Raw genomic sequence first — 25409 nt, 5'->3', positions numbered from 1 at the left:
CAATGAGTAACTTTATTTCTATGTTATTAAAAATCAAAGTAAGTTTTGGGTAACAACTATTTTCTTTTAAAAATAAGCATACAGCAATTCTAACAGCTGTACATGTTGTGCTCTAAAAACTGAAACATATAACATATACATAAATAACAGATAAAAATATGGTACATATAATATCAGTTTATAAGTAACCTTGAGGAAAAACTTAGAATTTACATTTTACAGAATTATACACACACACACACACAAAGAACATTTTTATTTAACAGCTTGACTGGGCTCAAAGATTAAATCATGTTTCCATATTTACTAATAAAAGGTATTTTTAAAAAAATAGAGCTAGCCAAAACAGTATCATCTTTGAAAATTAGAAACACAATTATGAAATGTTGCAGGGAAAGACAAAGGGTATAACTATGTAACTATGTACAGTAAAAGTATTTCTCTTAGTTCCATAAATAAATACCTCCCAAGTACTTCTTTTTTAGACTGAGTCTCACTCTATAACTCATGGCGGAGTGCAGCGGCAGGATCTTGGCTTACTGCAAGCTCCACCTGCCAGGCTCAAGCGATTCTCCCACCTCACTTTCCAGAGTAGCTGGGACTACAGGTGTGTGTTACCACACCCTGCTAATTTTCGTATTTTTAGTAGAGACGGGGCTTCGTAATGTTGGCCAGGCTGGTCTCGAACTCTTGGATCTGCCCACTTTGGCCACCCAAAGTTCTGGGATTACAGGAGTGAGCCACCACTCCTGGCCTCAAGCACTTTTTATATCAAAGAAATTATTATAAAATATCATATGAATATGGAACATTATATCACATTGTGATCATCACTTTTGCCCATCTGAATTAAACGTCAAAGTTAATAGGAACAGCCTCCAAAAAGACAGACATTTTAATGTATAGCAAAACTAACCCAATGGGATAGAAATCAGTGTAGTGTATGCCCCTGGGGGACTTGACTGGAAATTGGCATGAAGGAACTTTCTAGTGTGACAGAAATGCTCTATCTTCACTGGGGTATTGGTGACATCATACAGACATTTGCCAAGACTCATAAAACTAAATGAGATCTGTGAACTGTTCTCTCTGTAATTATAAGTCAAGTTTTTTCTTTTTTTGGTTTTATACGTTTATTTTCAGAGTAAAACAATTACACAATTTAAACCCAGGTCTAACAGAATTACTCTGCCAAAGTCAGCAATAATGCCAAAATGCATTCTCACTTCCAGACACTCACCAATATCATCTGAGTCTTCTCCCAGTGAAGCAAAAGGGTCTGATATTTTATTCATACACATCTCTCTTATCTGCAATATAATCTACAATTTCTTGTGGACATATTAACTTTTCCACATCTATATCAGGAATTTCAAACCCAAATTTATCTTCCATGACCATGCTTACTCTCTACTTGGTCCAAACTGTCCAAGCACAGGTCTTTCATAAAGTAAGAATTCACTGAGAGCTTCTCTGGGTCAATCCTGTCACAGGGTTTCAAGATATAAAGAAGACAGTCTTCGATTCCCTCTAACGTCAAAGGGGGCAAGTCACTATACTGACAGCACGACTGTGTAACTTCTACCCAGCATGTGCGCAAGCACCAAAGCCCGCTGTGGAGCCAGCTGCAAAGCCCCAGCCTCATCAGAGTCCCCACAGAGCACAGGCGATGCTGAGCAGCAGGCTGTGGCCAGCATGGGACCCGGCGCATCAGTGTGATGGCCAAGGGCGGGTGGCAGACACAAGCTGCCATGGCTACCCCGACCAGGATTTCCTACCTCAATTTTTTAAAAAGAAACACAGGAGACCAGGTCCAGTGGCTCACGCCTGTAGTCCCAGCACTTTGGGGGGCCAAGGTGGGCAGATCACTTGAGGTCAGGAGTTCGAGACCAGCCTGGCCAACGTGGCAAAACCCCACCTCTAATAAAAATACAAAAATTAGCAACACATGGTGGCATGCACCTGTAATCCCAGCTACTTGGGAGGCTGAGGCAGGAGAATCGCTTGAACCCAGGAGACAAAGGCTGCAGTGGGCAGACATCACACCACTGCACTCCAGCCTGAGCAACAGCATGAGTGAGACTCCATCTCAAAAAAAAAAAAGATGGGAAGAGCAGGGGAGGGGGGCCAGACAGAGCAATTCCTATCAAGAAGTTGGCAAATGCAATCAAATAATGTTCAAATACAATTTCAAATATTATTATTTAATAACTGTTTTTAAAATCCTTACATTGTAAAAAAAAAAAATCCAATATTTTGCCATGTACTTGTAACCTATGCCAAAGAAAACCAGTGAACCTCTGATTACAAAATTCTACTCTAAGCTATACAGCTGCCCATCTCAAATAATTTGCTATTCATTTCCTCTCAACAACCTAATTGAGAAAAATATTTCTGAATAACTGAACTGTTGAAGGATCTCGTGTTTTATCCTTAGTTTGAAATAAGCCATTAAAAAAGCAGGATACTTCGGTCGTGAATGCTTTGTACCTCCATAACCCATTACAAACACCAAGTTATACTGTCAAGCTACACCTCACACGTTTCTTGAAAAAGAGTTACAACATCAGCCGGGCATGGTGGTGCATGCCTATAGTCACAGCTACTTGGAAGGCTGACATGGGAGAATCGCTTGAGTCCAAGAGTTTGAGACCAGCTTGGGCAACATAGCAAGACCCTGTCTCAAACAAACAAAAAAAGACTTACAACATCATGACATCTGTTACCATATTCTACAGAGATACTAAGAACACCGCCTTACAGGAAGTGTTTAAAAAACTCTGCTTCTTTGATATAACCAGTATGTTTTCTCCTCAAGGATCTTGAGGAGATACATAAAAGATTGCATTTCCCTTTATGCTCTAGCCAGCGAAAAGCTCAAAAACTAATTTAAGATGGAACCAAATAAATTATGCTTGACTTTATAGCCTGAAGATCTCCATTCTGTTTTTCTACCCTTACTTCACCCCATTCATGTAAACTATTGGGTTAAGATTCTGAGATGTATCACTGAGTCTCAACCACATATATCTATGTATTTAGCACTTCATAGTGACTTAAAAGTAATTTCAAAAGGGCATAAACAAGTGGTGTAACTTCACTGTGAATTACATAATAAGACCAGTAGAAGTACTCATTTTTACAATAGTGGCCAACCTTAAAGATAAAAAGTAAGATTTTGAGAATTTAAGACTGTCACATTGGGAAAATGGCAAACTTTTAAAACTACAAATCTACCTCTAGCAGAGTTAAACCACCCATAAATAAGTTTAGGTTGGTCATAAGAACATTTGTTCACTGGGTTGTCTTACAACTTCTGGGCCTTGTCTGAAAACTAAGAACACCTCAGAACAGAAAAGAAATTACTCAAGTCCATTTTTAGGCTACAGGTGGTTTTTTATTTTATCTTTACCCAGGCTCCCTCCACTGATAAAAAAATAAAACAAACTATGGAATTATACTGGCAAATTTTATCAACAAGAGAAATGATACTTTAAAAACACTTTAAAATCAACATTTTAGAAAGTATAGATTAAAAACTGACTTTACTATAGACACAAAATGAAATAAACATCTGTGAACTGAAAATTCAAATATTCCAATTTTATACATGGCATATGCCATTTCAACATACAAAACTACTTTTCAATGTTAATCCTTAGATGCAAGAAGGATTAAATATTTTTAAATCATTTTAAATATTTTAAATAATTTCTTGGTAACGTAATGTTTACCTGTATCTGTTCTGCTGTCCATTGGTCTAGGTTGACTGATTTGACCCTGGATATATGAACCCCAAGATTTCTATGAATTCCAGCACATCTGATGCAAATAAACACACCAATATTCCAGGAAGCCCATCGAGGACCTAATTTAGAAGAAGAAACCACAAAAAAAAGCAAATGTTAAAAACAAAAATAAACATAACAGCATATTAGAAGCATTCTCGGTTTTATATAATTATAATGGAAGCTTACAGAAGTCACATGCTCAAATTTTCAAATGGTACTGGCGGCAGTCTGCTAAGAAGACATGTGTCTTGGCAATCTTTAAGAACCTTATTGATTTTACTCATTTTGCTTTCCTAGAAACTTCCCCTCCACTCTAAGATTTTAAAACTAATTTATATAAACAGCTTCTTCACTTAGCATATTTGAATCAGGAATAGTAATACCCTACTGTAAAAATAATTTCTTTATTAAATGCGTAAGATATGCACAAGATTAACAACAAATAAAAAATCAAAGACATTTCAAAAATTAAATGTAGAAATTAATAAGAAAAAGACAACCAGCCCAATGGGAAATAAGCAAAAAGATATGAATGAATAATTCACAGAAGAAATTTATGGCCAATAAGCATGAAAATATGCACAGTCTCACTGGTAATTAGTGAAAGTGCTCTTTAACTCTACAGTTACTTCCATTTTGCACCCAACATTCTGGGAAAAAAAATTTTTAACTACTAATTGTTGGCAAGAAGGGGAAACAAGGACTGCTTCAAAAAGCATTGCATCAACATGGCTAAATCTCAAATATAACACTGACATTAAAAAAGGTCACAGATGAATATATACAGTGTGAAACCATTTACATAAGTTGAAAAATGTGTAAAACAATAGCATACTGCATATTAATTAAATGTATCTACAAATTTCGTGAAACTGAGGCAGGTAACTGGTGGTAAGGAAAGAGGATGTGATCAGGGAAAAGTTCACTGTGGGCTTGGAGAGCAATAGTAGCACTCAATTGCTAAGCTGTATGGCAAGAATATAAACTTTTGTTTCAGTAACATATAATATGCATATATGAACTGAGGTGTGCTACAAAATGTTAGTTCTTCAGTTCATGGTCAAAAAGTTCTGAAAAACACTGCCAAAAAACTCACATATGAATACAAGAATACAAATCTTAGCTGTACAAGTCTTCATACCTTTGAATATATTCTTTCATAATAATTTTAAAAATTGCTTCAGATTTTTTCACATATTGCTTGTAAAATTAATAAAGTAAAAATGGAAAAATAAAAGCAATATCTGGAAAATATGCCAAATATTCAGAATCATATTACTAACAGACTTCTATAAATTAGTTGATAATGAAAAATGTATGTATATAGTAAGAGATATCAATAAAAATCAAGTAGCTGGACACAGCGGCTCATGCCTGTAATCCCAGCACTTTGGGAGGCCAAGGCAGGTGGATCACTTGAGGTCAGGAGTTTGAGAACAGCCTGGCCAACACGGTGAAATCCGGTCTCTACTAAAAATACAAAAATTAGCCAGGCATGGTGGCAGGTGCCTGTAATACCAGCTACTCAGGAGGCTGAGGCAAGAGAATCACTTGAACCTCAGAGGCAGAGATTGCAGTGAGTCGAGATCCCGCCACTGTACTCCAGCCTGGGTGACAGAGAGAGACTCTGTATCAAAAAATTAAAAATTAAAAATAAAGCTTTTTTTAAACATAGCCTTCTGTTTTAAGTACATGCTGTTTATCTAAAGGTGACACTGCTCTACACAACAACATTAAAGCTAGTAATTACAATATAGTAAAACTAAAAATAATGCCCCCCCCCCAAATTCCTTAATTACATAGGAGGAAGATTATGCACATGTAACTTATCCTCAAATATCCTGCTTTTAAATTTGAGAAATTACATCTATAAACTGGCAAACATACATCTGGGACATCTGTGACAACTCTAGATAGAGCTGCCTCCCCCAGTTACTTTCCACTCTGTCTCATCATTTCTAACACAACAATTAACAACGTATCTATCTGTTTTGAAGCTTACGCATTAAGGTAAATAGTTACAGAGCAATAGCTGGAGGGTTTAATTATTTTTAGCAAGTAAGTCTCAAACTAAGAAAGGTTAAACAGATATGCAGTGGGCCAGAAACAGTGGCTCACACCTGTAATCCCTGCACTTCGGGAAGCCAAGGTGAGAGGATAACTTGAGGCCAGGAGTTTTGAGACCAGCCTGGGTAACATAGTGAAACCACAGTGGTCTCTAATAAAAATTGAAAACTACACACCACACGTAGTGGTGAGTGCCTGCAGGTCTAACTACCTGGGAGGCTGAGGCAGAAGGATAGCTTGAGCCCAGGAGTTCAAAGGTCCTTTGAGCTATGGTGGTACCACTGCACTCTAGTCAGAAAAAAAAGGCGGGTCAGGGGGGAGAAGGGAGAGAGAAGGGAAGCAGAAATGCACAGTGAATTCTAGATCAGTGTCTCTCAAACCCTAATGTGCACGCACATCAACTGGAAATATCATGAAAATGAAGACTCTTAATTCTGTGACCCCCAGAGTAGCTCCTAAGGTTCTGCATTCTAACAAGTTCCCAGTGATGCCCATGCTGCCATCCACAGATGACATCTTGAAGAGCAAGGTTCTAGAGCATTCTCCACAATCTTTAACTCAAGCATTCAACACACTTCCTGATTTGCTTTCATATAACTAACGTAATTAAGGGACTGATAAATGTGGCAGCAGTAAGAATGGAAACGAACAAATATGAAATCACCAGGAAGAACTGACAGGGCTTACTCATAGAAAATACAGTGGCAAAGGAGAAGGTAGAGGCCAAAATGCAAGTTCTGCACCTAGGATATAAAGCATGAGGGTCCTCGTGGAGTCAGAAAACTGCAGGAGATCCATTGAATGCTTTAAATGATAGTGATACACCAAGATGAAAATGTCTGGCAGGCGATTTAGAATATAGGACTAAAGTTCAAACTGTATACATACACACACACACACACACACACACACACACACACACACACCTTCTTTTTTTTTTTTTTTTTTTTTTTTTTTGAGACGGAGTCTCGCTCTGTCGCCCAGGCTGGAGTGCAGTGGCGTGATCTCGGCTCACTGCAAGCTCCACCTCCCGGGTTCATGCCATTCTCCTGCCTCAGCCTCCTGAGTAGCTGGGACTACAGGAGCCCGCCACTTCGCCCAGCTAATTTTTTGTACTTTTAGTAGAGACGGGGTTTCACCATGTTAGCCAGGATGGTCTTGATCTCCTGACCTCGTGATCCGCCCGCCTCGGCCTCCCAAAGTGCTGGGATTACAGGCATGAGCCACCACGCCCAGCCTCACACCTTCTTTTAAGATGAGAGTTGCAGTACCAAGAACAAAAAGAGCAAAGAAGCACAGTACTAAATCTTAGGGAGAAAATGAAAGGCAGTAAAAGTAGAGAATGAGGTCGTTTCAAAGAAAAGCTGTTTCCAAAAACAGGGAAAAAAAAAAGATGTTCAATAGTATCAAATATTCCAAAGAAGTCAAGAGTAATTGGGCTAAGAAAGAACATCTGGATGCGGTAACTTGAGGCTGAAAAGTATTAGGTAACCTCAGAGATTAGGCAGAGCAAAAGGGAGGGAGCTCATCCACTCTGAATTCATTATCAGAAGAAGAGGGAGAAAGATAATTCACCCAATCTGAATTCCATTACCAGTTTACACTCTCGCACCATTTCAGTTTCCAACTCCAAACCTTTAACAAAGTTTCCTGTTTTCCTCTATATTAGATTATAGGAAATATTTATCTCCTGTAAATGCCTACACTCATAACAGCATGTGACACAGAATGTGCCACAATAGGCATCTACTCTTTTTTCATTTGTAATTAGTTCTGTCTCCTAAAGTAGATGGTAAAGTTCTCACTAGGAAGGCTCTTATGTAACCTTCTGTATCACCTACAGTAAGGGAATCGACTGTATAATTTCAAAAATCTGCTAGATCTGATGACTCAGTCAAATACTCAAATGTTTTGATTCCTGAACAACTGATCTACTATTTTTAAAAATGGAAATAAATCTGAAAATTATGGCAAAAATCACTATCTTTAATATCAATTTTCCCGTTCTTCCTTTAAGTAATAAAGGCTTCTGAATTTTACCTAGAAATGCGGCTGTCCTGATAGGAAGACTACATTTCTCAGCCTCTCCTGTAGAATGTAAACAGAAATGATATATTTTGCCATTAACCACACTGGGCCTGTGTTCCCCTGGTCTCTTCCCCTTTTCCATTTGCTAGGAGACAATAAGGAATGAACCTGCAACCTTGGATCCAATTACAAAAGCCCCATGGTGAAGATGACAGAACTACTCTACCCATACTGGACAGTTCATGTCCAGACCAATGTGAAGGAGAAATAAACTTCTACCCTGTTTAAGCCACTTTTTTTTTTCTTTGAGACAGGGTCTCACTCTATTGCCCAGGCTGGAGTGCAGTGGTGAAGATCTTGGCTCACTGAAATCTCTGCCTCCCAGGCTCAAGTGATCCTCCCACCTCAGCCTCACAAGTAGCTAGAACTACAGGCACATACCACCACGCCCAGCTAATTTTTGTATTTTTTGTAGAGACAGGGTTTCACCATGGTGTCCAGGCTGGTCTCAAACTTCTGGGCTCAAGCATTCCACCTGCCTCAGCCTCTCAAACTGCTGGGATTACAGGTATGAGCCACACTGCACACGGTCAGTGTGAATTACATTTGAATGTTGGTAACAGCAAACAGAACACACAATAGATTTAGCAATCCCTGATTTTAGAGCCCAAATTCTAAGAGGGGTTAAAGAATAATAAAAGACTTTTTCATCAAACCTGAGTTTTCTAGATCCAATTTAAATCACCAGTTATCTATTATGTGTTTATTTTGACTGAAGTATTAAACGAAGATGACAAAACACAAATCCTGCCTTCAAGGAGCTTGAACTCTAATAATCATATAACGGTTATAGTAATAAGTACAAATGACAGAGGAACATAGAAGAGGTAAAAATGAATGTCAGCCAACAATATTAATGCAGGCTTTGTAAAGACAGTGGCATTTGATGTGATTATTATGTGGGTTGGGCGCAGTGGCTCACGCCTGTAATCCCAGCACTTTGGGAGACTTAGGTGGGCAGATAACTTAAGGCCAGGAATTCAAGACCAGCCTGGCCAACATGGCCAAACTCCATCTCTACTAAAAACACAAAAATTAGCTGGGCATGTTGGTACGTGCCTGTAGTCCCAGCTACTCAGGAGGCTGAGGTGTGAGAATCGCTTGAACCCTGGAAGGCAGAGGTTGCAGTGAGCCGAGACCCTGCCAATTCACTCCAGCCTGGGTGACAGAGGGAGACGCTGTCTTTAAAAAAAAACAAAAAACAAAAAAAGACCTCAAGTTACACAGCAGGTAAAGTCTGGACAGGGTAAAGAACAAAGTACATTCTTGGTAAAATGAACAGTGCCCTCCCATCTTGAAGAGTTTCAGCTATACTGTAATATATAGCCAAAAAATATAACATTGCAGTACCTGATGACTGCTAAGCTTTTTATTTAAATGCTAATTTAAATTTCGACATACACACACACACTCACACACACACACACACATATACACACACACCCCTAAAATTTGTATAATATTACATGACTACTAACTTTCAGATAAAAATGACAGTTTTAAGGTATGGAAATCCTGCAGAAAGTGGAAAAATTAGGTTGACTGATAAATCACTATTAAGTATAAATAGTGTAAAAGACATTACATGTCTAAAAAATGAACAGGAATTTTATTGAGATCTCAATACACTTGCCTTGTAGCTTTCACATGATTTGAGAAATAAGATAAAACTGTGTGCTCTTCTGAGAAGAAATTTCTCTTCAGTTTCTGATTACCATGATGAACTAGCAAACAGAAAAGCTTTCTTAAATATTTTTTACAAAGAAAATACGATGAGGAACAAAGAATTTAATGCTAACTAACAGTAATTTTAAGACTTATTCTATAAAGCCTTCTCCAATGCCCCAAGAGCACTTTTAAAATAACATTTATCACAATGATTTACAGTTAATTGTTTTATCTGTCTTTTCTGAGAAACAGTGATCTCTTTGAGAACAGGGACTTCATTTTATTGATCTCTGTATGTTCTGTACCCAGCACAATGTCTGGTACAAAAATTTAAGCAGTCTCTAGCTTACAAAGGATAGCTAAGACCTTGAGCCATCTGAGTTACTGCTGCCAAAACTGCTAAGGGAGTATTTTTAGAGGAAACTACCATCTTACTAAATAAGTAAGACATTATTCATCATATTTCCAAATATACTGTCTGGTTTAATCCCAACAAATATGCAAAGTAGGTAATATTACCACTCCATTTTAAAGATTGAGAAATTTAGGCTCAAAACATAAAGAAAAAATGGAGAGCCAGCTGAGACCATGACAGAGGCAAATCTCCAAATGCAACTGTGAATACTGTGTCTCCTACTATGGTAATTCCATCATTCCAAACGAAATTCCCTTATACTGGCTGGGGGATTTTACTCTACTTTGTCAGCTTTTCGAAATGCTAAGTCACTTCCGTTGAGGCTAATGATATAGGTTTAGAGATGCAAATTATCTATTCATCTCTCCAGAACTATCAATCCTTCTAAAATTATTATAAGCTTGCTTTATTTCTTTCCTCATAATACCCAAGATAAAAAGAAGTAAGAATTGGATTTGGTTTGGTTTTATTTGTTGGAGAGGGAAACTGCAAAGGGTAGAGAATTTTGCCCAAGGAGGAACAGAAGAGGAGGGCAAAATCAACTGAGATGTAAACGTTAATTCTTGAGGCAGCATCATAGTAGTGGATGCCCAGGGAAAGAGACACACACCAAACTCAAAGATCTCAAAGAGAAACTACATATGTCAAAATATTATCCAGGATCAGGCAGGAAACAAGGAACAAACCCTTCTCTTTCCATACCACAGGCCCTTTGTTCTTTATGCAAGAGCACTGACTAGCCCTTCACTGCTCATGGTCAGCTATACTATGGGTCGGGTATGTTTGTGAACTACCGGGAAAACCAGGAAACAAGCCATAAAAACAAGTTTTCCCTCACGCCTGTAATCCCAGCACTTAGGGAGGCCGAGGCGGGTAGATCACGAGGTCAGGAGATCAAGACCATCCTGGTTAACACGGTGAAACCCCGTCTCTACTAAAAACACAAAAAATTAGCCGGGTGTGGTAGCAGGCGCCTGTAGTCCCAGCTACTCAGGAGACTGAGGCAGGAGAATAATGTGAACCCGGGAGGCAGAGCTTGCAGTGAGCCGAGATCACGCCACTGCACTCCAGCCTGGGCGACAGAGCGAGACTCCGTCTCAAAAAAAAAAAAAAAAACACTGGTTAATTTAGGATATGGAGTCTGAGCAAATACACAGAAATGCCAGCTAAGAAGCCATTGACTCAGACACTATCATATTTAAAAGATTTCACATTTCAACCCAAAAGTTTAAATAGAAGTTTCATAAATAGTATTCGGACAAAAGTCATTTTACATTTCCAAAAGGTTTCTCCTAGCAAATACACTCAATAGAATGTTTGGGAGTTTTTTAATATTAAATATATTTCATTATATAATGTTTTATTAAGAAAAAAGTTCTTTAAAATATTCCTTTTTAAGTAATCTTAAAGCTACTAACATATTTTGCTATGACCTAGTCACCTGTGGTTATCTATGTCACGTTCATGTTTTCTTGTAAAGAAGCCTCGGCAATGCTAAAAGATGACATGTAGGTATAACATTTTACAACTAGACTTCCTGCAAAACCTTTATAAACTTCAAAAGAGTTTAGAAGAAAGTTTCCACATACTATTGCTGATTAGAAGAAAGTTTCCACATACTATTTAATTAATCATTTCCTAAAATGAAGCATTAATGGAAGGCAAGTGATTGTGATCACTCAAAAAAATAAGTTCACAGAACATTTCCTATCTTGACCGGGTGCAGTGGCTCACGCCTGTAATCCCAGCACTTTGGGAGGCCGAGGCAGGCGGATTACCTGAGGTCAGGAGTTCAAGACCAGCCTGGCCAACATGATGAAACCCTTTCTCTACTAAAAATACAAAAATTAGCTGAGCATGTGGCAGGCGTCTGTAGTCCCAGCTACTTGGGAGGCTGAGGCAGGAGAATTGCTTGAACCCGGGAGGCAAAGGTTGCAGTGAGCCAAGATCACAACACTGCACTCCAGCCTGGGTGACATGATTGAAATTCCATTTCAAAAAAAAAGGAACATTTCCTATCTTAAAAAAACAAAAACAACAACAACAACAACAACAACAAAAACCTCCAATACCTCAGCAAGTACAAACATTACCCATAAAAATGGACATAGTTAATTCTTCTAAAATTTGTCTGAAACAAGACTGACATTAAATAATAAGAAAACATTTTCATTTTATTAAAAAACAAAAGAATTGATATTTAACTCATTGCAATCTTTTTTTTTCCAATATATTTGGTAAGAAAATTGTGTAGAACCAAGCAAACCAATAACATAATAGAAAATAAAACCTTTGAAAGAAAAGTTCTAAAATAAATTATTTTAAAGCTCCCCTACTCAGAAAGACAGCACCTAAGTTGTAGTATTTAAATAATTCCCTCGGAATTGCTATTTTTTTAGGAAAAAAAGAATCTGTCACATTCAAACTCAAAATAGTAGCACATGCATTCACCTCACAAAGATTTACCGAGAGTCTACTACATCAACACACTGTTAAAGGCTCTGGGGATATAGTAGTAAACTAAACAGATAAACTCCAGCCATCATGGAACTTATACTCCTATGGAAGGCAGTATACAATAAGCAAACATGTGAAAGTAATAGTGTATCAGTGTGGTGAATTTTACGGAGAAAATGGATAGGGAGTACAGGTGAGAAAGGGGGAGGGAAAGGTAGTTATCATTTGGTCAGGGAAGTTCTATTTGACCAGTGATCTGAAGGAGTTAGGGGAACAAACCATGCAGCTATCTGGGGAAAGAGTAATCAAGGTAAAGGGAACAATAAGCACAATTAAGGTAAAGGGAACAATAAACACAAAGGCCTTGAAGAATGATATGGCTTCTTCACGTTTAAGGTATACATTGAGGGATTCCTTAAGAAATGTTTAATGTATGTTTAAGAAATACCAAGGAAAGCCTGGTGCAATGGCATGTGCCTATAGTCCCAGCTACCTGGGAGGCTGAGGCAGAAGGGATGCTTTTGAGCCCAGGAATTCAAGGCTGCAGTGCTGGAGCCACTGCACTCCAGCCTGAGCAATATAACAAGACCCAATCTCTAAAAAATAAAAAGAAATACCAAGAAGGGTCCAAACAAACAAACAAAAGAGTCTATAAAGGGCCACTTTTACATCCCTATAAAATATAATAAAAGTTTACTCAGAAATGTTTTTAAGCGGTTGCTGCCCAAACAACCTATTCCCTAAGTATAAAACAGCACAATCGGTACTGCTGGGGATAGGCCCCCAAATCTGGCCATAAACTGGCCCCAAAGCTGGCCATAAACAAAATCTCTGCAGCACTGTGACATGTTCATGATGGCCATGACGCCCACGCTGAAGGTTGTGGGTTTACCGGAATGAAGGCAAGGAACACCTGGCCCACCCAGGGTGGAAAACCGCTTAAAGGCGTTCTTAAACCACAAAAAATAGCATGAGCGATCTGTGCCTTAAGGACATGTTCCTGCTGTAGATAACTAGCCAGAGCCCATCCCTTTGTTTCCCATAAGGAATACTTTTAGTTAATCTATAATCTATAGAAACAATGGTTATCACTGGCTTGCTGTCAATAAATATGTGGATAAATCTCTGTTTGGGGCTCTCAGCTCTGAAGGCTGTGAGTCCCCTGATTTCCCACTCCGCAGGCTATATTTCTGTCTGTGTGTCTTTAATTCCTCTAGCACCACTGGGTTAGGGTCTCCCTGACAGAGCTGGTCTATGCACAGTACATACACATAGTTCTATCATTTTAATTCAGTGCTTAGCACATGCTAGTAAATACGAAAGAAGGACAAGAAAGAAAGGATTAAAGCTAAGTGAGGAAAACAATGCTAGAATTCCTCCAAAGGATGTTCTGGGCATGCGCTACTGTTTCTGGAAAGGGTCAAATGGCAAAAACAAAAATAATTTGCTCTCTACTACTCCCTACTCTCCCTAAAATTCAAAGTCAAATTGTGGGATATAGGGCAGGCAAATATATTAACAGAGGCTGATGGCCATTAATTATCTCAGAAGGCAACCTCTTTACAAATGCTCTAATTTCAATCTAACAGTATGCTTTATTTATGTGGCACTGCCCTTCATTAGTACTTGTAGAGCTTGACAAATTTGTTGTCCCTGACATTATTGTGACAATTGATGAAATGTAAGTTCTATAGATATCAATGATAATTTCCTGATTTTAATAAACGTACTGTGATCACGTAAAGTCTTTGTTATTAGGAGATGATATGCTTTGGCTGGGTCCTCATCCAAATCTCAACTTGAATTGTGTCTCCCAGAATTCCCATGTGTTGTGGGAGGGACCCGGGGCAAGGTAATTGAATCATGGGGGCCGGTCTTTCCCATGCTATTTTCGTTATAGTTAATAAGTCTCATGAAATCTGACGGGTTTATCAGGGGTTCCCACTTTTGCTTCTTCCTCATTTTCTTTTGCTGCTGCCATGTAAGAAGTGCCTTTCACTTCCGACCATGATTCCGTGATTCTGAGGCCTCCCCAGCCATGTGGAACTGTAGTCCAATTAAACCACTTTTTCTTCCCAGGCTCAGTTATGTCTTTATCAGCAGCATGAAAACAGATTAATACAGTAAATTGGTACCAGGAGAGTGGGGCGTTACTGAAAAGATACCCAAAAATGTGGAAGCAACTTTGGAAATGGGGAACAGACAGAGGCTGGAACAGTTTGGAAGGCTCAGAAGACAAGAAAATGTGGGAAAGTTTGGAACCTCCTAGAGACTTGTTGAATGGCTTTGCCCAAAATGCTGATAGCAATATAGACAATAAGGTCCAGGCTGTAGTGGTCTCAGATGGAGATGAGGAACTTGTTGGGAACTGGAGTAAGGTGACTCTTGTTATGTTTTAGCATAGAGATTGGCAGCATTTTGCCCCTGCCCTAGAGGTTTGTGGAACTTTGAACTTGAGAAAGACAATTTAGGGTATCTGGCGGAAAAAATTTCTAAGCAGCAAAGCATTCAAGAGGTGATTTGGGTTCTGTTAAAGGCATTCAGTTTTATAAGGGAAGCAGAGCATAAAAGTTTGGAAAAAACTTTGCAGCCTGACTATGCGATAGAAAAGAAAAACCCATTTTCTAGGGAGAAATTCAAGCCGGCTGCAGAAATTTGCATAAGTAGCAAGAAGCCTACAAATCATTTTCATAGAACAAGTCCTTTTCTCTCTAACCCCACACTTTTCTTGCTAATTTCACCTACTACTGTTAAGAGTCCATAAGATATCAAGATATTAATCCCCGTGACCATGGGGAAAATGTCTCCAGGCCATGTCAGAGACCTTCACAGCAGCCCCTCCCATCACAGGTGCGGAGGCCCAGGAGGAAAAAGTGGTTTCATGGGCCGGGCCCAGGGTCCCCAGGCTGTGTGCAGCCTAGGGACTTGGTGCCCTGTGTCCCAGCCTCTCCGCTCCAGCCGTGGCTGAAAGGAGCCAATGGCTTCAGAGGGTAGAAGCCCCAAACCTTGGCAGCTTCCATGTGGTGTTAAGCCTGCAGGGAAACAGATGTCAAGAACTGAGGTTTGGAAACCTCCTCCTAGATTTTAGAAGATGTATGGAAACGCCTGGATGCCCAGGCACAAGTTTGCTGCAGGGGCAGGGTCCTCATGGAGAACCTCTGCTAGGGCATTGTGGTAGGGAAATGTGGGGTCAGAGCCCCCACACAGAGTCCCTACTGGGGCACCACCTAGTGGAGCTGTGAGAAGAGGGCCACCATCCTCCAGATCCCAGAATGGTAGATCCACTAACAGTCTGCGCTATGTGCCCAGAAAAGCCACAGATGCTAAACACCAGCCCATGAAAACAGCCGGGAAGGAGGCTGTACCCTGCAAAACCACAGGGGCAGAGCTGCCCAAGACCATGGGAACCCACCTCTTGAATCAGCATAACCTCAATGCAAGACCTGCAGTCATGGAGATCACTTTGGAGCCTTAAAATTTGACTGCTCTGCTGGATTTCGGACTTGCATGGGCCCTGTAACCCCTTTGTTTTGGCCAATTTCTCCCATCTGGAATGGCTATATTTACCCAATACCCGTACCCCCATTGTATCTGGGAAGTAACTACCTTGCTTTTGATTTTATTTTACATGCTCATAGGCAGAAGGGACTTGCCTTGTCTCAGATGAGAATTTGGACTGTGGACTTTTTGGTTAATGCTGAAATGAGTTACAACTCTGGGGGACTGTTGGGAAGGCATGATTAGTCTTGAAATGCGAGGACATACAATTTGGGAGTGACCAGGGGCAGAATGATACGGTTTGGCTGCATCCCCATCTAAATCTCAACTTGAATTGTATCTGCCAGAATTCCCACATGTTGTAGGAGGGACCCAAGGCAAGATAATTGAACCATGGGGGCTAGTCTTTCCCACGCTATTCTCATTATAGTTAATAAGTCTCATGAGATCTGATGGGTTTATGAGGGGTTTCCACTTTTGCTTCTTCCTCATTTTCTCTTGCTGCCGCCATGTAAGAAGTGCCTTTTGCCTCCCACCATGATTCTAAGGCCTCCCCGACCAGATGAACTGTAAGTCCAGTTAAACCTCTTTTTCTTCCCAGTCTCGGGTATGTCTTTAACAGCAGCGTGAAAACCGACTAATACAGGAGACAAACGCTGAAATATTCAGGGATATAGGAGCATTTTGGCTATAAGTTCAGAGGGGAAATGGGTGTGTTTGTACACATATATAAAGGACAAAGAGAATAAATGTGGTAAAATGTTACCATTTGAATCTGAATGGGAGATTCAAGGGTGGAAGAGAGAACTGTATTAATAATTTCCTTCATTTCATTCTTGCTTCCATTTGTAAAAATGAATAAAAAATGAAAATACTTGTGTATAACCATTCAATGACAATAATAATAAAAATAATTTTTTAAAAAAGTATCCCTGTATCCACACTATGAAGATCAGTTTCTTCATTTGAAAATACAAATACCACCATCTACTACATTCAGGTAACTGCTATGAATACCAAACGACAAAGTACATATAATGAAAGCACTCTATAACTACAAATCATTTTTCATAGAACAAGTACTTTTCTCTGTATCCCATACTTTTCCTTGCTAATTTCACCTGCTACTGTTAAAGAGTCCATAAGATATCAAACCTTTAACTCCAAAAATCTACATTTCTTTAGTCATGCAATTCCACTGATTATATATGTTATAAAATAGTTTTTTAAATGTTTTTATAATAATCGTTTTAAGGTGAAATCACACATTAAAAATACACATTAATTATTAGATACTTGTCAAGATGAGAAAAACAAGAAAGGACTTTTTAAAATAAGAAAATGTGGCATATCTCTAGTCTTCATCCCTTCTCCAAGCAACACTTTTTTTTTTTTTTTTTTTTTGAGATGGAGTCTTACACTGTCACCCAGGCTGGAGTGAAGTGGTACAATCTCAGCTCACTGCAACCTCTGCTTCCCGGTTCAAGGGATTTTCCTGCCTCAGCCTCCCAAGTGGCTGGGATTACAGGTGCCCGCCACCACGCCCAGCTAATTGTTTGTATTTTTAGTAGAGACGGGATTGGATCATGTTGGCCAGGCTGGTCTCCAACTCCTGACCTTGTGATTCGCCCGCCTTGGCCTCCCATAGTGCTGGGATTATAGGTATGAGCCACCACGCTCAGCCCCAAGCATCGCATTCTTATAACCAACTTGGATAATGCCAATTAAATATGTGCAAGATGGAATTCATTTTTCCTTTCAGCCCTTCCCTCTCTCTTCCTCCCTCCAACATTGCTTTTCCACATTCCCCCAACTTAGTTGGTGATGTAAGGGGAGAAATAAAAATGTCATTCTTGCTCCTCTCTTTCTTTCGTTATCCTTAACCATTTAATCAAGCAAACATCTTGATTATTTTATCTTCTCTTTTCAAATTCATGACTTTACCCTCATCCCAGCTGGACCTCTGCCCCAGTTCAGGATCTCATTAGCTACAATGTCCTCCTGGTTCCAAACACTGCTTCTCAGATTCATTAACCCATCAGATAAAATTTAATTTAATATGCATACGTACACATGTGTACATGCCTGGTTGCCAGTAAACAATAAAATTTTTTAAGTTGGAAGGGGGAAAAAAAAAACACCAAAAAAATTGGAAAGGGAGCTTGTGGAGCTTGTGGGGAGGATGGAATATTAATAAAATAGTCATTTTATTTTAGTCATTGCTTCTACAAAAATCTGCTCTGTGAAAACCAGCAAGTGATAATTCATCTAACTTTTTCCTTTCCCAATGAACAACACTAAAACAGATATATAATATAAACTTCCTGAAATTCAATATATTATTTTCTCATCATCAAGTATTTAATCTTCTAAGAGAATATACCCAGGAAAAAGGAGAACCAATTCTTATAGATGCCACGCTAGTAAAATGTAATTTTTTAAAAAATACTCCTGGTTCTATTTGAATGGCATAACCAGAAACAAAACCACCTAAAAATGTGATCTGAAAATGTGTTAGCAGTGACATCAGCAAGATGATGGAAAAGGAAGCCCGTGGCTTTACTTCCTCCCACAGAAGTACTGAATAAACATGTATACACAGATCAATTTCCTCTGAGAGAAAGCCAGAAACTGGCCAACAGTCTCCTATACATGGGGCAACTGAGAAAACATCCACATCCAAACAGGTAGAAAAAGTTTAGACACACTTGCACACAAACCCCTCCCTGTGCACTGTGCCAAACAATCAAGAAGGAATCCCCAATACCCAGCTTCTAACTAAGGAGTGAAGGGTTGGACCGTGCATGTAAGTGACCCAACTTTTGCAGTTCTCTTAGAGGATTTGGCTCCTAAATCACCTAGCTCTAAGAGCAAGAGTGTCTTGGTATTCATGAGTTTTCCTGAACTGTGGACAACAAAGAGACAGTGCAGCCTAAATAAGTGTGCAGGCACCTGCCACAGATCCTCTCTCCAGCTTAGTGTGGAATGAATGGGAGATAAGCTCTGGCTCTCAGCTTCTCCCTAAAGATAGAATGAACTGCAACACACATCTAACACACCAATCTTCCCACCTGCATCTCAAGAAACTGGCTTCTAATTCATCTGGCAGAACTTGGCACACTCTAATTCCTGGAGACCACTAAGAAAGAATAGAGTGCAGTTTGGACAAACAAAAATATTTTAGAGGTACCTAGAAACTCTGGCTGGCCTAACTGGTAAGAATCATCTCCTACACAACACCAGTCTCACAAGACTAGTAGAGGCAGTAGTCTTATCTAATGCACAGAAGCCAAACCAAGAGTGAGGGCAATAAAGAAACAGAGAATATGTTCCAGATAAAAGAACCACGTAAATTTTCAGAAACTGACCCTAAGGAAATGATGATATGCAATTTACCCAACAAGGAATTTTAAAAAATGGTCATAAAGATGATCACTGAGCTCAACAGAGCAACGCATAAACAAACTGAGAACTCAACAAAGTGACAGAACATATTTTGAAAGCACCAAACAGAAATTATACAAATGAAAAATATAATAACTGAACCAAAAAGTCAAAAGACGGGTCCAGTAACAGACTAGATCAAGCAGAAGAAAAGATCAGTGAACTCCAAGACAGGTCACTGGAAACCATCCAATCTGAAAAGCAAAAATAACAAAGAATGAAAAAGAGTAAAGACAGCTTAAGGCAAGGGCCTCCAACCCCCAGGCCACAGACCAATACAGATACTGGTCTGTGGCCTATTAGGAACAAGACCACACAGCAGGAGGTGAGTGGTGGGAAAGTGAGCAAAGCTGAGCTCCACCACCCCTCAGATCAGCAGTGGCAACAGATTCTCATAAAAGCACAAACTCTGTTGTGAACTGCACATGCAAGGGATCCAGGGCACATGCTCCTTATGAGAATCTAATGCCTGTCACTGTCTCCCATCACCCCTAGATGGGACCATATAGCTGCAGGAAAACAAGCTCAGGGCTCCCACTGATTCTACATTATGGTGAATATATAATAATAATAGAAATAAAGTGCACAATACATGCATGTTTACAGCAGCACAATTCCCAATTGCAAAAATGTGGATCAAATGCCCATCAACAAGTAGATAACTGTGGTATGCATCTGTATGATGGAATACAACTAAGCCATAGAAAGGAATGAATTAATGGCATTCTCAGCAACCTGGATGGGATTGGAGACCATTTTTCTAAGTGAAGTAATTCAGGAATGGAAAACCAAACATCATTATGTTCTCACTCATAATTGGGAGCTAAGCTATAAAGATTCAAAGGCTTAAGAATGATACAATGGACTTTGGGGACTGGGGGAAAAGGGTGGAAAGCGGGTGAGGGATAAAATACTACAAATTGGGTTTAGTGCTCGAGTGATGACAGCACACCAAAATCTTACAAATCACCACTAAAGAACTTACTCATGTAACCAAATACCACTTGTTCCCCCAAAACCTATGGAAATAAAAAATAAAATAAAATAGAAATAAAGTGCACAATAAATGTAATGCACTTGAATCATCCCAAAACCCTCCACTTCTCCCACCTACCCTTCTCCACCATCCCAAGTCCATGGAAAAACTGTCTTCCACAAGACCAGTCGCTGGTGCCAAAAAAGTTGGGGACTGCTGACTTAAGGGACTTAAGTGAAGCCATCACAATATAGGCATTATCAGAGTTGCAGAAGAGAGAAAGAAAGGGACTAAAAACACATTCAAAGACATAATGGCTGAAAACTTCCCATGCCTGGGAAAGAAAATACAAATCCAGATTCAGGTAGCCCAAATGATACCAAATAGGATTAATCCAAAGAAACCCGCACAGGCTAGGTGCAGTGGCTCATGCCCATAATCCCAACACTTTGGGAGGCCAAGACAGGTGGACTGAGCCCAGGAGTTTGAGACCAGCCTGGGCAACATGGAAAAACTCTGTCTCCACACAAAATACAAAATTAGCCAGGCATGCTGGCAAGTGCTTGTGGTCCCAGAAACTAGGGGTACTGAGGCGGGAGGTCCTAAGCCTAGGGAGGTCAAGGCTACAGTGAGCCATGATCACACCACTGCACTCCAGCCTGGGCAACACTATAAGACCATGTCTCCAAAAAAAAAAAAAAAAAAAGGAAAAAAAAAAAAAGAAACCCACACAGAGACAATACATTATCATCAAATTGTCAAAAATTAAAGACAGAGGATTTTGAAAGCAGCAAGAAAGAAGCAACTTGCTAAGTACAGGGGACTCTCTATTTCTTATTAGATTTTTCAGCAGAAACCTTGCAGGCTGAAGGGAATAGAATTATATATACAAAGTGCAGAAAGAAAAAAAAATTGTCAGCCAAGAATACTATACCCAGCAATTCTGTCCTTTAAAGCTGAAGGGGAGATAAAAGTGTTCTCAAACCAATAAAAGCCAAGGTACTTTATCCACTATACCTGCCTTGCAAGCATGCTAAAGGTAGTTATTCAAGTTGAAATGAAAAGATGCAAAACAACAACATAATGTTTTTTTGTTTTTTATACCAAGAAAAGTACAAAACTTGTTAGTAAAGTTAAATATACAGGCAAAATAAAAAGAATATTTTATTACTATAACAGTGGTGTGAAGTTAATTATAATCCCAGTACAAAACCTAAAAGATAAAAGTACTAAAAACAACTCTAACGAAATTATCTTAAATACATAATACAATAGATCTAAATTGTAACTCAATAACATATAATTTGAGGGTAAGAAAGGTAAAAATGAGTGCTCCTGCATGGAAAAGAAGTTAAGCTGTTATCAGCTTAACACAGATAATTACAAGATATTTTATATAAGCCTTCTGGTAACTACAAAAAAAACACCTATAGAAGTTACACAAAGAATCACAGCATTACAAAAAGCAACAAGACGACAACAGGAGAGAAAAAGGAGGACAAAACAACTACAAAACAAACAGAAAACAGTTAACAAAACAGCAACGGTAAATCTTTCCTTGTCAATAATTACTTTAAATGTAAATGGACTAAACTCTCCAATAAAAAGATAAAGCAGCTAAATGAATTTTAGAAAAAAAGATCCAACTATACATTGTCTACAAGAAACTAACTTTAGATTCAAGGACACACATACGTGGAAAGCGAAGGAATAGAAAAGAATAGTCCATGCAAACTGTACCCAAAAGAGTGGCCATATTTACATCGAAGTACACTGTAAGTCAAAAACTGTCTCTAGAGACAAAAAAAGGTCATTACACAATGATGAAAGGATCAATTCAACAAGAAGATATAACAACTGTAAACAAATACACACCCAACATCAGAGCACCCAAGTATATAAAGCAAATACTGACAGAACTGAAAGAAGAAACTGATAGCAATACAGTAATAGTAGGTGACTTCAGTACCCCATTTTCAACAATAGATAGGACATCCAGACAAAAAAATTAATAAAGAAACGGGGCTTGAACAACACTACACACCAAATAAACTTGACAAGCCTATACAGAACTTTCTACTCAACAGAAGAATATACATTCTTTTCAAGTGTACATAAAATATTCTCCAGGACAGATCACATTAGGTCACAAAACAAGTCTAAACAAATTTAAGAAGTTCAAAATAATATCATCAAATACCTTGTCCAACAACAATGGAATTGAACTAGATAACAAGAAGAACATGGAAAATTCACAAATACTAAATAACGCACTATTGAACAACCACTAGGTCAAACAGTAAGTCAAAAGAGAATTTTTTAAATATCTCAGGATAAACAAAAACAAAAAGAGAACAAACCAAAACTTACATGATACAGCAAAAGCAGTAATAAGAGGAAATTTTGTAGTGATAAATGCCTGCATTAAAAAAAATCTCAAAATAAACAACCGAACTATACACCTCAAGGAGCTAGAATAAGAACAGACTTAACCCAAAGTTAGCAGAAGAAAGAAAGTAAAAAAACACAGATAAATCAAATAAAGCATAGAAAAACCACAGGAAAAAAAATCAACAAAACTAAGAGTTGGTTGTTGAGAAAATAAAACTGACAAACTCCCAGGTAGTCTAAGAGAGAGAGAGAGAAGACTAAAAATCAGAAATGAAAGAGGAAGCATTACAAAGGATGTCTCTGAAATATAAAAAAATCACAGGATGGGTGCAGTGGCTCACACCTGTAATTCCAGCACTTTGGGAGGCCGAGGTGGGTGGATCATTTGAGGTCAGGAGTTCAAGACCAGCCTGACCAACATGGTGAAAACCCCATCTCTACTAAAAATACAAAAAATGAGCCAGGTGTGGTGGCACATGCCTGTAATCTCAGCTACTCAGGAGGCTGAGGAAAGAATCACTTGAACCCGGAAGGCAGAGGTTGCAGTGAACCATGATTGCGCCACTGCACTCCAGCCTAGGTGACAGAGTGAGATTCTGTCTCAAAAAAAAAAAAAGAAAAAAAGAAAAGAAAAGCAATAAAAAAAATAAGGAACTACTTATAAACAACTAGGTGCCAATAAATTGAATAACCTAAAGGAAACAGATAAATTCCTGGGAACATAAAACCTATCAAGACTGAATCAAGAAGAAACAGAATTTCCTGAACAGTCAAATTACAAATAGAGGTGAAAGAAGTAATCAATAACCTCTCAACAAAGAAAAATCCAGGACCAGATGGCTTCACAGCTAAATTCTACCAAACACTCAAAGAAGAATTAACACCAATCCTTCTTAAAGTTTTCCAAAAAATAAGTAGAGGTAGTATTTCCAAACTCATAGTATGAAGCCAGTATCACCCTCAGGGTAGTACCAAAGCTGGACAAAGATGCCACAAGGAAAGAAAGCTGTAAGCCAATATCTCTGATGAGCACACATTCAAAAATCTTCAGTAAAATACCAGCAAACCAAATTCAACAACACATTAAAAAGATAATACACTTTGACCAAGTGGGATTTTCCTCTGGGATATAAGCTTGGCTTAACATACACAAATCAATCAAGGTGATTACCCCTCATTAACAGAATGAATGATACAAGCCACATGATCATCTCAATAAATGAACAAAAAAGCATTTGACAAAAGTTCGACATCTTTTCATAATAAAAACTTTCAACAGAATAAGTATAGAAGGAAACTTCCTCAACATAATAAAGGCCATTTATGAAAAACTCAAAGCAAACATAATAATCTGTGGGGGAGAAACTGAAAGCTTTTCTTCCAAGATCTGGTACAAGGAAAGAATATCTACTCTCACCACTTCTATTGAACACAGAATTGGAAATATTAGCAAGAGCAATCAGACAAAAGACATAAACAGCATCCAAATCAGAAAGGAAAAGGTAAAATTATCCTCATTTGCAGATGACGTAATCCTTTATGTAGAAAATACTAATGACTCCATTAAAAATATATATATATTAGGCCAGGTGCGGGTCCCAGCATTTTGGGAGGACGAGGCAGGTGGATCACCTGAGGTCAGGAGTTCGAGACCAGCCTGGCCAACATGGTGAAACCCCATCTCTACTAAAAACACAAAAATTAGCCGGGCGTGGTGGCAGGCGCCTGTAATCCCAGATACTCAGGAGGCTAAGGCAGAAGAATCGCTTGAACCTGGGAGGCGGAGGTTGCAGTGAGCAGAGATCGTGCCAATGCACTCCAGCCTGGGTGACAAGAGTGAAACTCCGTCTCAAAAAAGAAAAAAAAAAAAGAGCTAATAAATTAATTCAGTAAAGTAAAACACAAAATCAACATACAAAAATCAGCTGCATTTATTTATACCAATAGTGGTAGATCTGAAAGAGAAAACACAACAAAAGGAATAAAATACAGTCAGGCTCTGCATAATGACCTTTCAATCAATGACAGACCACATTTACAGTGACAGTTCCATGAGATTATTATGGAAATAAAAAATTCCTATTGCCTAGAGACATTGTAATTATTGTGACATGGTAGCACAACAAATTACTAACATGTCTGTGGTAATGCTGGTGTAAATAAACCTATTGCACTGCCAGCTGAATAAAAGTATAGCACACACAATTATGTACTGATAATAAATGACTATGGTACTGGTTTATGTATTTACTATACTTTTTACTGTTATTTTAGAATGTACTCCTTCTACTTATTAAAATCAGGTAGGCCCTTCAGGAGGTATTCCAGAAGACGGCATTATTATTATAGGAAATGACAGCTCCATGTGTGTTATTGCCCTTGAAGACCTTCCATGGGATAAGATGTGAAGGTGTAAGAGGGATACTGAAAATCCTGAACCTGTGGAGTCCTAGGCTAATATGGGTGTTCGTGTCTTAGTTTTGAACAAAAAAAGCTTAAAAAGTAAAAAAGCAATAATAATAATAGACGAAAGCTTATAGAATAAGGATATAAAGAAAATGCTTTGTATAGCTGTACAATGTGTGTCTTAAACTGTTATTACAAAAGAGTCAAG

At 38.7% G+C, this 25409-nt stretch overlaps 1 protein-coding gene across 4 annotated transcripts in view; it reads right to left on the bottom strand.

The window, feature by feature from the left end:
- Positions 1-25409, bottom strand: part of SMAP1 (small ArfGAP 1) — a 194587-nt gene that overhangs the window by 124060 nt on the left and 45118 nt on the right. For all 4 annotated transcript variants that reach the window (XM_004044271.5, XM_055391427.2, XM_055391429.2 and 1 more), the window contains exon 2: positions 3735-3868. In XM_004044271.5, coding sequence (XP_004044319.1) covers positions 3735-3868 — 134 coding nt within the window. The remainder of the gene's footprint in view (positions 1-3734; positions 3869-25409) is intronic.

The sequence above is a fragment of the Gorilla gorilla genome, chromosome 5, assembly GCF_029281585.2.
Source record: "Gorilla gorilla gorilla isolate KB3781 chromosome 5, NHGRI_mGorGor1-v2.1_pri, whole genome shotgun sequence".
Lineage (NCBI taxonomy): Eukaryota > Metazoa > Chordata > Mammalia > Primates > Hominidae > Gorilla > Gorilla gorilla.
The sequence above is the reverse complement of the archived record's forward strand: the minus strand, read 5'-3'. Positions and strand labels throughout refer to the sequence as shown.